The sequence below is a fragment of the Rana temporaria genome, chromosome 4 (genome assembly GCF_905171775.1).
Source record: "Rana temporaria chromosome 4, aRanTem1.1, whole genome shotgun sequence".
NCBI classification, from domain to species: Eukaryota; Metazoa; Chordata; class Amphibia; order Anura; family Ranidae; genus Rana; species Rana temporaria.
This window is the reverse complement of record NC_053492.1, coordinates 112020362-112034963: the sequence shown is the minus strand read 5'-3', so window position 1 is coordinate 112034963 and position 14602 is coordinate 112020362. Positions and strand designations below refer to the sequence as shown.

Here is a 14602-nt window from a genome sequence, read left to right as displayed (position 1 = left end):
CCTCCGATTTATCCTGGAAATTGGTATACTTCTGCTTGTGGTTACTGGGGTGCCACCCCTTTTTTTTTAGCTTGAAGCTGAATGATGATTCACCAAGTCATGGCTATGAATCATTACAGGCCAGTCTATGGTTTTCATTCACCCCAGAGAAGCAAGCCAAAAAGACTGCCCCATGTACATAAATGCAAAAACTATACACTGAGACCAGGCTATTACATCATAAAATTGTTTACAATTATTCTGATTGGTTTAAAAAAAAAAATATATATAGCTTCTGGGTTTTTTCCAGTCTCCCTGGAAAACCTTATGCCTCATATACACGATCAGATAAGCGGATGATAAAAAATCTTTTGGATTGATAGCACGATAGTCTGATCGTTGGTACACAGCTCTTGACAGCCGAACACAGTCTGTCCAACACAATCCAAAGGGACAAACAAAAACTTTGCTTGGACGACAGCCCAAAAGACAATCATTTAATCAGTACAGTATGCGTCTGCAAAAAAAAATAATAATATATAAAATCGATAGACAAACACCACGCATGATCGGAAACACAAAAAATAACCCGTAAGGAGATCGGCGAACAATACGAACGGAAAAAGCCAAAATTCATGGCAGGCACAGGGGTCACACGAATTTGACATAATTTCCGATACGTAGCAACACAAACAGGAAGGTTTTCGAGAATCGTACATGTGGTCGAGCGCTAAAGAGGGATCGGCCAATTATTGGTAATGCCGATTATTGCAGGCCGATATTAGCATTTTCTGGGGGGGGGGGGGGTATTAGTCGCAAACTAGACTGATATTTCTTCAGGCATCACCCCAGTATCGGTCTTTAGAGTGGACAGTCAGCTCTAATGTAATAACAACCGATGCATCGACTCTCCCGCCGCTAGCCCAGGCTTTCCCGTCCCACTGGCCCGAGCAACCAGCTGGCACGCCAAAGACCCAAACAAAGCCGATACTTTGTTCGGATCTAATAACCTGGAAGCAATGTCATGACATCACTTCCCGGATTACTGGCATCTTAAAAAAGGCACCAGATCTAAAATATAAAAAGTATTCAAAAACGCCAATCTTGACAAGTGCAGTGGAGGGGTTTGGGGTCTTATAGACCGCAATCTCTCCATAAAAAGGACCGGTCACTGCCTATTACTGTCACAAGGGATGTTTACAGCAATAACAGTGATTAAAAAAATATATATATATTATATCAGAATATATCGGTATTGTATAGGCACCAAAAAAAAAAAAACAATATCAGTCGATCCCTAGCGCTAAATACACTGTTAAATTCGATATTCGTATTATGTAAAAAAAATCTGATAATCATACGACTTATCATTTGCACTGTGTGAGGCATAAGGATTAAGCACTAGCAGTAATTCACAGTTGGCATGGTTAGGCTCCAGGTGGTCCATTTTTTAAATTCGACAATACACACTTTGTACAGAATCTAAATTTGGACATAGATAAAAAGCCCTGCAGTACAATGTGGGTACATGTGATCAGCATGCACAGATTTCCACAATGTGGGTCACGTATTAGGCAGGAAAAGTCAGATAAATCAGATCGCCGGTCAGTTTATCACACAAAAGCACTGCAGGCCAGAAGAGATTGATTTCTACTTAATTCAAATGCAGAGCACACATGCAAGATTACCCCTACATTAAGCAAGATATCGACATGGCAGTAGAGAAAAACACACACACAAACACACACACACAGTAAAAAATGCATATGCATTTTTTGTTTTCGTTTTTTTTTTTTTATGTATTTTTGGTGTGTTTTCTAGTTGCCCGACTCCAGTCATGCACCTGTGAAACATGGACATCAAAAAAAGAGCATTAAACATGCAACTGCGGTCTTTTTTTATTTGTATTTTTTATTCCATTCAATGGGGAGGTGCGCTTTTTAAACATGCTCCAAAAATGTAGCCTGCTTGACTTTCAAAACCGCTCCGCATGTGCAGTGCATTGGTGTAAAGCATTCCATAGCATTTCAAGGCATACATTGTTCATGCATTTTTTTTCCCCCCACTTTAAGGGTCGGTTCACATCATGAATTGCACAGGAATGCACTGTGCGTTCCTGTGCGATTCACATGTGATCTGAGTGCAGTGCGATTTCAGCCCTTTCATTTGATTGGGCTAAAATCACGGGCTGCACCAAACGTAGTACATACGCTACTTTATAAAAAAAAAAAAAAAATGCACAGCAACTGGATCGCATTGTTCTAGTGTAATCTGGCCCTTAGCATGCGAAAAAGCCCTTAAAGTGGATGTAAACCCACTCTCATTCTTTCTAAACTACTGCCATAGTGCTTATTTATAAGTATATACATGCCTCCTGCATGTATCCTTACCTGTCAAATGTCTGTTAACTAAAAAACTGCAGATTGGGTGGATCTGTTGTCTGGAGCTAGGTGGGTGGAGTCGTGATGTCAGACTCCTCGCCCACCTCTACACTCCCCTTATCAACATGCGTTTTGTCCTGTGTATTCCTTACACTAAATTTTGCTATGATCACCAACATCCTGTCAAAATCCAGAAAAGTAACCACATGACTTCAGAGTGGAGAGGGGGTGGGAATTAAAAAATAATGCCCGTCTCCGGGCTAGTGCATGAGATATGTAAATAACCTGTCACTCACAGCAAGGGGGAGGAACAGACAACAGTTTTATCCTGTTTTTTTTTTTTTTTTTTCAGTGAAAGAAACGGACAAAGAAGATTGCTCAGAGCAAGACTGGGCACAGATGATAGGAAATCTTTTACTCTACATTGTGACAGCAAGAAAAAAAAAACATATTCGGGTTTACATCCACTTTAAAGGCTCCCTAACCTTGACATCTTTCTTGATTTGGAAGCTACAACATGGCAATAATAACAAACACATCCATTTAAAACTCAATTGCTCAACTTAAAATTTCTGGAATGTGAAATACAGGCCAGTTATACAGCTTCTATCACCCCAGCCATTCTAGATACCCAGGGCTATCTGTGTGCTTTAGACAGCACTTGCTCCTCATATACAGCAAATTCATTATGCAACGCTGGAATGTGTCCTATTGAGTCATGTGATGTGTGTTACTGACCAACCATAGCTATGGTGAACTTTATTAAAGTTGCAAAAAAGATACTTTATTTACTGACAAGAAAGTTCCCATGTTGCAAACAGCCACTGGAAATAATAGTGCCATTTGTACTACTATAAATTATATGAAAAACACTAGAGAAAAATGTAACAATACATTTAAGTGTTTGTTCACCAATGCCAGAAGTCTGCCAAGCAAAACAGGTGAGTTGGAAGCTCTGGTGCATGAGGAGAGCTATGATGTAATCGGTATTGCTGAAACTTGGCTTCAATCCTCACATGACTGGGCTATTAATATTCCTGGCTATGCTCTCTTTCGGAAAGACAGGGTAAAAAGGAAAGGTGGAGGGGTCTGTCTCTATGTGAGAAGTGACCTCAAAGCAAGCGTGAAAGAGAACCTGGTTGATGGAGAGTGTGGTGAGGCTGAAGCATTATGGGTGGAACTGCATACAGATGTGCGTAGTTCAAAATTAATCATTGGAGTTTGTTATAAACCACCCAATGTTAATGAGGAGGTGGAGACTCAGCTCCTTGCACAGATGGAAAGGGCTGCAAGGGCTGGGACGGTGATAATAATGGGGGATTTTAACTACCCAGAAATTGACTGGATTAATGGCACTTCTGGGACAGTTAAAGGACAAAAATTTAAAAACCTATTGCAGGACAATTTTATGGTGCAGTTTATTGAGGCCCCAACTAGGAATGATGCTCTGTTGGACCTGATAATCTCAAACCATGCAGAGCTTATTACTAATGTTCAGATAAAGGAACACCTGGGTAGCAGTGATCATAACATGATTTCATTTAATGTTAACTATAAGCAGGAAATACATACAGGAAATATTAAAACACTAAATTTTAAGAGAGCAAATTTTCCAAGGATGAGGGCTGCTCTCCAGGACTTGGACTGGGAGGGACTATTGACACAGATGAACACAGAACAGAAATGGGAATTTTTCAAAAAGACTGTGTGGAACCTCACTGCAAAGTATGTTCCCATGGGCAATAAGTTTAAAAGGCTAAAAATAAAACCTATGTGGCTCACGGGCAAAGTTAAAAAAGCTATAAACAATAAGAAAGTAGCTTTTAAAAAATATAAAAATGAAGGAACACTAGTGTTGTTTAAATGTTACAAAGAATATAACAGGATATGTAAAAAGGAAATCAAGGATGCAAAAATTCAAAATGAACGACAGATTGCAAAAGATAGTAGGACAAACCCCAAAAAATTCTTTAAATATATTAATAGTAAAAAGGTGAAGTCTGAGCATGTAGGCCCCTTACAAAATAATCTAGAGTGGGTGACTGGGGACAAAGAGAAGGCAAATTTATTAAATGTTTTCTTCAGCTCTGTGTATACAATGGAGCATGGGGGAGGGGCTCATGTCCAAAATGGGGGTGGGAGTGACACAGCCCCAAATCCACAATGGCTCAAAAGTGATATGGTCCAGAAATATTTAGACAGAATAAAGGTGGATAAAGCACCTGGACCAGATGGCATCCACCCACGGATCCTAGGTGAGTTGAGCTCTGTCATTTCAAAGCCACTGTATATAATATTTAGGGACTCATTAATGACAGGAATAGTACCACTGGATTGGCTTAGAGCTAATGTGGTGCCTATATTTAAAAAGGGAACAAAGTCTTTACCAAGTAACTATAGACCTGTTAGTCTAACTTCTATGGTTGGGAAGATACTGGAACGTTTAATAAAAGACCACATGGATGAGTTCTTGCAGGAAAAAAACTATTTAAGCAGCAGACAACATGGATTCATGAAAGACAGAAGTTGTCAGACAAACCTGATTTCCTTTTATGAAGAGGTAAGTAAAACCCTGGACAGAGGCGTGGCTGTGGACGTGATATATTTGGATTTTTGCAAAAGCATTCGATACAGTTCCGCACACACGGCTCATGTGTAAGGTAAGGTCTACAGGATTGGATATATCAGTTTGTAAATGGATAGAAAATTGGCTGAAAGCCAGAATTCAGAGAGTCGTGGTTAATGATTCTTACTCTGAATGGTCCAATGTTATCAGTGGTGTACCCCAAGGTTCAGTGCTGGGACCCTTACTTTTCAATATATTTATAAATGATATTGGGTCTGGGATCAAAAGTAACATTTCTGTCTTTGCAGATGACACCAAGCTATGCAGTGGAATAACGTCTTTACAGGATGTCTCCAATTTACAAGCTGACCTCAATGCTCTGTCCAATTGGGCGACTGAGTGGCAGATGAGGTTTAATGTTGATAAATGTAAAGTTATGCACTTGGGGGCTAAGAATATGCATGCATCATACATACTAGGGGGAGTACAACTGGGGGGATCTGTAGTGGAGAAGGATCTGGGGGTTTTAGTTGATCATAAGCTCAATAATGGCATGCAATGCCAAGCTGCGGTTTCCAAAGCGAGCAAAGTCCTTTCTTGTATTAAGACTCCAGAGACAGAGATATAATTTTGCCCCTGTACAAATCATTAGTAAGACCTCATCTGGAATATGCAGTTCAGTTTTGGGCACCAGTTCTCAAAAAGGATATCGGAGAACTGGAGAAAGTGCAGAGAAGAGCAACCAAACTGATAAGAGGCATGGAGGAGCTCAGCTATGAGGAAAGATTAGAAGAACTAAATCTATTCACTCTTGAGAAGAGGAGAATTAGGGGGGATATGATCAACATGTACAAATATATAAGAGGTCCATACAGTGTACTTGGTGTTGAGTTATTCACTTTACGGTCATCACTGAGGACAAGGGGGCACTCTTTACGTCTAGAGGAAAAGAGATTTCACCTCCAAATACGGAAAGGTTTTTTCACAGTAAGAGCTGTGAAAATGTGGAACAGACTCCCTCCAGAGGTGGTTCTGGCCAGCTCAGTAGATTGCTTTAAGAAAGGCCTGGATTCTTTCCTAAATGTACATAAAATAACTGAGTACTAAGATTTGTAGGTAAAGTTGATCCAGGGTAAATCCGATTGCCTCTCGGGGGATCAGGAAGGAATTTTTTCCCCTGCTGTAGCAAATTGGATCAACTGGTTTTTTTTGCCTTCCTCTGGATCAACTGTGGGTATGGAGTTGGGTGTATGGGATTGTATTGTGTTTTTTATTTTGTTTGTTTATTTTTTTGAGGTTGAACTGGATGGACTTGTGTCTTTTTTCAACCTGACTAACTATGTACTGGTCATCAAGTCATTACACTGATCTGACTGACAGCACTGTCACTAGTAGGCCTTAGCGACAGTACAGTACAAAGTATGGGGTACACAAAACTAGAGCAGGCCTTATAAATGGCACACTAAGAATGCACTAAAAGCATACCCTCTACTTCCAGCACAGCATACTAAAGCTGCACGGTTCTGGCTAAAATGAGAATCACAATTTTTTTGCTTAGAATAAAGATCACGAGTCTCGCAGCGCAACATCATCTTTCACATTATACAAAAAAAAATTGGGCTAACTTTACGGTTTATTTAATTCATTAAAGTGTATTTTTCACCCAAATAAAATTGCATTTGAAAGACCGCTGCTATAAAAAAAAAAATAATTACATGCAGGACTGCCTTAGATCTCACATTGTGAATATACAGCAATGAGGTTCAAGGCACTGGGTAAAGTTACCATGCATCCCAGTTTTCCTAGGGGCAGTTTTGGTTTTGAGGGGTCTGTCCCAGTGGCAGCCCCCACGGCTTCCATATAACTTTCCTTTGATTCAATTCCATTTACAAAGCTTTTCTTCTAGTAAGCCTCTAATGCGATCTCTAATTTTTGTTGAGACCCAGGTTTTGATCTGCATTGGTAGAGTCTGGATCCACTTGAAACCTGACTGGTGGACCCATAGCTGTGCCGAGACAAGCGCGGCGGCAGCTTGGAGTGGGATCTCAACTGCAGAAGGCAAATAAGTGCATACAATGGATCTAAAAAGTCTACACATCTCATGTAGAGTCAGGTTTTTGTGATGTAAAAAAGAAAAAAATATTATAATTTATATATATATATATATATATATATATATATATATATATATATATATATATATATATATATATATATACACACACACACACACACACACACACACACACACACACACACACACACACACACACACACACACACACATATATATATATATATATATATATATATATATATATATATATACACACACACACACACACACACACACACACATAAATAATGTCTGAACTTTTTTCAGCTTTAATACGACCTATAAACTGTACAACTCAATTGAAAAACAAATATACCATAGAACACAGTGAAGACAGTCATCAAGTGGAGAAAATATGGCACAACAGTAACATGACCATAAACTGGACGTCCCTCCAAAATTGATGAAAAGATGAGACAAAAACTGGTCAGGGAGGTTGCCAACAGGCCTAAAACATTAAAAGAGCTGCAGCAATAAGTACTGGCTGTGTTGTACATGTGACAACAATCTTCCGTATTCTTCATATGTCTGGGCTATGGGGTAGAGTGGAAAGACAGAAGCCTTTTCTTATGAAGAAAAACATCCAAGCCTGGCTTAATATTGCAAGAACAAAGTATGAAGTCTCCCAAAAGCATGGGAAAATGTGTTATGGTCTGATGAAACAAAGGTTTAACTTTTTGGCCATAATTTCAAAAGATGTATTTGACGCAAAAACAACACTGCAGAGCACCAAAAGAACACCATACCGACAGTGAAGCATGGTGGTGGCAGCATGGATGGGGACATATTGCCATACATCCAATTTTGGCAGATCGGATCAGATGTCAGCGGACATGTCTCCGCTGACATCCAACGCTCCATAGGATTGCATGGAGCGGCCGTTCAGGTCCGCTGACAAAACTGACAGGCGGACTTGGCACAGGAGGGTACTTGGTTAATTGCCATTCGCCTTATTTGACAAGCCTATAAAGTTTACTAGCATTTGTCTTCTTTCTAAATAAAATAGTGTACAATTGGCAATGGTTACTTTCAAAGTGCAGTACAACAACCAATCAGAGTTTAGTTTTGGATGGTTGCCGAGTGTTACTACACTTTGTGCTTCATCTTACTGCATACACTGATCTGAGAGCGGGATGAGATAAATGGCATTCCACTATATAGGACAAAAATTAAGGAAGCACAGGCAGACCAACCTGTTCTACATATCCAGCAATATCAGTTCTGCTCTGCTTCTTAAAGGGGGTTGCAAAAGGTACAATTTTTTTCCCCCCTAAATAGCTTTCTTTACCTTAGTGCAGTCCTCCTTCAATTACCTCACCACCCCATTTTGCTTTTAAATGTCCTCATTTCTTCTGAGAAATCCTCACTTCCTGTTCTTCTGTCTGTAACTACACACAGTAATGCAAGGCTTTCTCCCTGGTGTGGAGTGTTGTGGGTATCCTGACTCTCCCGTAGTCCAAGGGAGGGGGTGAGCATGACACTCCACACCAGGGAGAAAGCCTTGCATTACTGTGTGAAGTTGCAGACAGAAGAACAGGAAGTGAGGATTTCTCTGAAGAAATAAAGACATTTAAAAGCAAAATGGAAGGATGAGGTAAGTGAAGGAGAACTGCACTAAGGTAAAGGAAGCTATTTAGGGAAAAAACATTAAAAAAATTGTACCTTTACAACCCCTTTCATAAACACTGGTTTGTTGACACAGACATAATCCAAAAGCGTCAGCAGATTAAAATAAATGGTTCCTGCAAGAAACCTGGAGGCTGCCACTTGCGGCCACCTACACCAGTGCTGGGATTTATTATTGCTTCCAACTACACCAATGCTGGAGCTCATTTTACTCACAGCACAAGCCTTATACCAGGGGTCTTCAAACTACAGCCCTCAAGTTGTTCAGGAACTACAATTCCCATCATGCCTAGTCATGTCAGTGTGTTACAATGCCTCATGGGATGTGTAGTTCTACAACAGCTGGAGGGCCTTAGTTTGAGGATCCCTGCCTTATACAATGCAGAGACAACCATTTTATTTAATCTTCACTTTTTGAGACCAAGTCCACTTTTAGAAACATTCTTGCTATAGTTAATGAAAGAAGGAGTTTGCAGCCTCTCTAAAATGTTTATGTCTTGGCTATGGATCTGCAAATGCAGCCCCGCAAGAAACTTTTAATTACAGAAAACGGTTTTACAGTGTTCAAGTACAAATTACCGTTATCAGCAGGGAGCTGTTCCAGGAACTGACAAGTTCAGCTGCCCGTAGGTCTTGCCAGCTGATAAAATTATGGAAAGGTTTTCCGGTCTTCCTGTAAAAAAATAAAAAAAATTGATTACTTTTTAAATTTCAAATTTTTCTTTTGCAAGAATAAATATCCATAGACATCAGAATTTAGGGCCAGTTTACACCAGAATGTGGTTTTGCGCGTTTCCCAACACATTTTCTGGCACACCCAAAGAAAAAAAAAAAGGTTGTAAATGCAGTGCGTTTGTAGGGCATCAGATCGGAAGGCAATCGCAGTATTATGCGATTTTGTGTAGCATGTGTTTCAAAAGCAGTGCATGCACTTCTGAGTGCAGTTCGGTGCAATTTGCAGCTCATTCTTGTGTGCCACATTAAACATGCACTGGAGCAGACAGGAATGTGGTGAGCGTTCCTATGCGATTCTGCTGTGAAACGCCCTGAACGTGTTGGATTCAAAATTTACACCGATACTGCAAAACAGATGTGACAGATAAAAACGTTGGGCTAGATTCAGATAGTTTAGCGGATCTTTAGATCTGATTTACGTTACGCCGCCGCTATTTTTTGAAGCAAGTGCTTTATTCAGAAAGCACTTGCCTCTAAAGTTGCGGCGGCGTATCGTAAATCCCTCGGCGGAATTCAAATTCTGCGGCTAGGGGGCATGTACTATTTAAATCAGGCGCGTCCCCGCGCCGATTGAACAGCGCATGCGCCGTCCGCAATTTTCCCAGCGTGAATTGCTCCAAATGACATCGCAAGGACGTCATTGGTTTCGACGTTAACGTAAATTATGTCCGGCCGTATTCGCGAACGACTTGCGCAAACGACGTAAACAATTCAAAACTCAGCGCGGGAACGAAGGCCGTACTTAACATAGGATACGCCGCACTTACCCCTGCTATAGCAGGGGTAACTTTCCGCCGGAAAAAGCCGAACGCAAACGACGTAAAAAAAAAGCGCCGGCGGTCGTTCGTTCCTGAATCGGCGTAAATGCTCATTTGCATATTCGCCGCGTAAAAGACACGGAAGCGCCACCTAGAGGCCGGCCTGGAATTGCAGCCTAAGATCCGATGGTGCAAGTCACTTACACCTGTCGGATCTTAGGGATATCTATGCGTAACTGATTCTATGAATCAGTCGCATAGATACGACCGGCCAGCCTTAGAGATACGACGGCGTATCAGGAGATACGCCGTCATATCTCCTATCTGAATCTGGCCCGTTATACACCTGTATGAATGTAAGAGATTAACAATACTCATATGGCAGCAGTGAAAGCAATCAGGGCCTGGTCATGCCATTACTATGTCCGTTTACTTTCCCTGTTATTTTCTCTCATGGATAGTTACCAGACAAATCGAACTCTAGGCATGAAGTTGATCAACTTATGTCCAAAGTGAACAGTAAGCCAGTGCACACAGGGGCGACCTGTCAGGCGACTCAGCCGCCTGACAAGTCGCGGTCCGCTCTATTCAATGGAACCGTTCTAATAGGAGTGACGCGAGTCGATCCGACTTAGAAAAAGGTTCCTGTACGACTTTGTTGGCGACTTGCATTGATTTCAATGCAGAAGTCATTTTGCAAGTTGCCTCTCAAGTCGTCTTGAGATCGCCTTGTCGAGTCACCCCCAAAGTCGTGTCGCCCGTGTGTGAACCGTTTCAGGACAAGCATTCAAAAAGTTAAAGATGAACTTCAGTCATTTAAAAAAAAAAAAAAAAAAAGTTACAAGTTAGCAGCTACAACTACTGTAGTTGCAAACTTTTAATAAACAGACAATTAACAGTCCAGCGCTGTCTTCACCCAGGCCGGTTCCTTGCCAGTCTTTGGGTCCCCAACACCACCATCCTGGCTGTGGAAAGCCGACTGACTTCCTGCTGTTTCACAAATCCCACATTATTTTCTTATAAAAACAAACCTGTTTTACTTATCGGCTCTAATGCAGTGTATTTGCACAGAGTAGCCCGGATCCTCCTCTTGTCAAGTCCCTCTTCTGTGATCCTGGCCCCCCCCTCCTGTCTAGTGCCCCCACAGTAAGCAGCTTGCTATGGGGCACCCAAGCCGAGCTGCAGCTCCGTGTGTCCATGTGCCTCTTGATTGACAACAGCGGGAGCCAATTGCACCCCTGCTGTGCCTCAGCCATTTAGGAGTCCCGAACGGCCGAGACACTCAGGGACATCGCTGGACAGATATGGGGCTCAGCTAAGTATTAGGGGGCTGCTGCACACAGAATACATTTTATCTTCACGTATAGAATGCATTAAGGTAAAAAAAACTTCTGGCTTTACAACCACTTTAACAATATATTGGAAGAGGTGGATTTTTAAATTAGCTGCATACTGAATACATTAATGTTAAGTCACAGTTCGTTTACTTTTAAATTAAAGCCATTGCAGAAAACCACTCCTAGTTCTTTAGTGAATAGGGCTAGCCAAATATTGAAAAACATTCACAAATGACGTGCCTGTTAGCTATGTAAAACTCACTATAAAAAACTTTTAAATATATTTTGCATTTAACATTTGATTTTCTGGAATGATAACCACACCACTGTTTAGAAATTAATTTGAAAAACAAACTCCATCTTGCTCATTCTAATTTAGTAGTCACTGTGGTTATAAAGACAAAAAAAAAAAATGCAAGAAGGGGGGAAAAATTAACCTATTAAAAAAAATAAAAAAAAAAATAAAAAAAAAAAATATTCTTAAAGTGGGGGTTCACCCTAAAAAAAAATTCTAACATTGCCGTATAGAGCCGCATCGACGTTCGGCTTCTTTCGGCAACTCGTGACGCGCAGTATGCGCCAGTTGCAAGCACGTCAATCACAGCCTGTGATTAGGAACGCCCACTCCCGCGGGGAAGCTATTGGTGAAAATAGCCCTAAAATGGTATGTATGCAAAAAAAAAAAAAAACACAACAGCATACTGTCATTCTCATAGGTCTGCTCCATGCAATGTTAGAATTTTTTTTAGGGTGAACCCCCGCTTTAAAAAGGAGAAGTACAGCCAAAGCTCATCTGGCTGTACTTCTCCTGTGGATCACAGGAGTGCAGTTTGTTCTGCACTCCTGTGACCTGTTTTCAGCAGACAGTAGGCTGAAGCCCGCTGTCGGCTGAAGCCACTGAGTCAGTCCAGGCTTGGGAAAGATGGCGACCATATGGTCGGGATCTGCCCACATGTCTGGACCACACCCGGCTCAGGTTCTCAGCGGGCCGCTGAGAACCTGAGCCGTTCCCTCCCTCCACAGCCCAACGCCCCACTGAGCACGGTGGGGGGGTTCCAGAGCAGACAGCGATAGTCACCAGCTCTCTGCTCAGGGAGCTCTGAGAACTGAGCGATTGGCGGTGTGTAATCCCTCAGTGTTAGAGCCGGCGGGGGAACGATGCTGCATCCACCTAGGCAAGTAAGATTCTAGAAAAATAAAAATAAAACATACTTTAAAACAAAATTCTACTAGTGTATAGCCAGCCTAACTGAGATTGTATGTGTTTATTGTACTTTAAACTAATTTGCTTGAAATCCATTGAAGGGGCAAAATAAAATAAAACCTTAGCAGCGTGTGAGGTGTACAGACTCATTTATTTATTGCTCCATCTTTCTCTTTCTACCATAAAACATAAACACTTATTTTCGCTTACTTGTCCCAGGTAATGAAGGTGGCCCTCTGCGTGGAAATTCCAATTGCAGCTACTTGATTTATGTGAATTCCGGCATCTGCAAACAAGCATTACATGTCAGCGACAAGTCAATATGGGCCTCAAATGTCAACTTTCTACAGGAAATTACCTTTCACGGCTTCCTTTACTACATTCACAAACTGCTCCCATAATTCTTCAGGGTCAATTTCAACGTGACCACGACAAGGATACAGGACCTTTATCTGTAGAGGAGAAAAGGAAGAACATGGAGATAATTCTCAGTAAGCTTTCTCCCCTGAATGTGTAAAATGTACCCAACTTAGCACTGATGTACACCGAGGCTTTTCCCAGGTAGGGCTCAATAAGGCTGGTTTCACACATATGCGGCTGCGATTGGCAGTCTGGTGTCCTGTGCGTTTCTGTTCAAACATACAGGACCCTTTTCAAAACCACACCGGAGCCACCCTGAACATGTGTGACCCGGCTCCATTAAAAGCCGCTCACACGTCATATGTTATGCGAATTGGATTGGTTTAAAAAAAAAAAAAAAACACTGCATACAATTTGCATATATGTGAACCCAGCCGCAAAGGGCCAGATCCACAACGAGCGGGCTTAACTTAAATCTTCCTATTTAAGTTACACCGCCGCAAAATCTCTACCTAAGTGCCCGATCCACAAAGCACTTACCTAGAAATTTTCAGCGGTGTAACTTAAATTCGTCCGGCGCAAGGCGGGCCCAATCTAATGGGGCGAGTCCCATTTAAATTAGGCGCACTGCGCATGCTCCCGACGCGATTTTCCCGACGTGCATTGCGCGAAATTACGTTACGCCGAGTTTTGTGAATCGCGCCGGGTAAAAAAAAGTTGCGTCGGGAAAAAAAAGAGATGCGGCGGGGAAAAAAAATATTTAAAAAATAATTTGACAGCGTCGTGGGAAAGAAGGGTCTACTTTTACATGGTGTACTAACTTTACACTTTGTAAAAGTAGCCCTAATTTTGCGTTTGCAAACTAACAACTTACGGAGACTTCACGAAGGGAAATCGCTTCGTGGATCTCCGCAAGTGCTAATTTGCATACCCGACGCGGCATTTCGACGAGAAATGCCCCCAGCGGCGGCCGAGGTACTGCATCCTAAGATCCGACAGTGTAAAACTATTACACCTGCCGGATCTTAGGAATATCTATGCGTAACTGATTCTATGAATCAGCCGGCGTATCCCTTTTGTGGATCTGGCCCAAAGAGCTTTAGGTGTCCTTTTATGAAACTGAGATCAGCGAGTCTCACCGCTGATCTCAGGTCATAAAACATGTTCTCCACTGATTATCGCAGCACAGTGAGAATCTGTAACTGACGGTCACAAAAACGGACAGTTTATGAAGGTGCGATCTCGGCACCTCACTGGCGATCTGTGACAGATTCACCATCTCAGAGGTGGAGAATCAGAGAGAGAAGCGCAAAGCTGGCTGAGTATTGTGGAGGAAGCAGGAAGTGTTTTGACTTCCATCCTTCATACAGGAGTCCGTACAGTCAGAGCACATCTTCCCCACTTATTACACACCCCAAAATGAGCAGGTTAGAAATGTATAGTTTGATAGATATATATATATATATATATATATATCACACATACATACACACACACCATCATATAGCATATATGTGTGTGTGTATTTCTATGTGTATGT

The 14602-nt window shown here is 41.6% G+C and overlaps 1 protein-coding gene across 2 annotated transcripts in view; it reads right to left on the bottom strand.

The window, feature by feature from the left end:
* GK5 (glycerol kinase 5) overlaps window positions 1–14602 on the bottom strand; it is a 63934-nt gene that overhangs the window by 36558 nt on the left and 12774 nt on the right. For both annotated transcript variants that reach the window (XM_040348787.1, XM_040348788.1), the window contains exons 2-4: window positions 13061–13154; window positions 12913–12988; window positions 9248–9341 (exon numbers count right to left, since the gene is read on the bottom strand). In XM_040348787.1, coding sequence (XP_040204721.1) covers window positions 9248–9341; window positions 12913–12988; window positions 13061–13154 — 264 coding nt within the window. The remainder of the gene's footprint in view (window positions 1–9247; window positions 9342–12912; window positions 12989–13060; window positions 13155–14602) is intronic.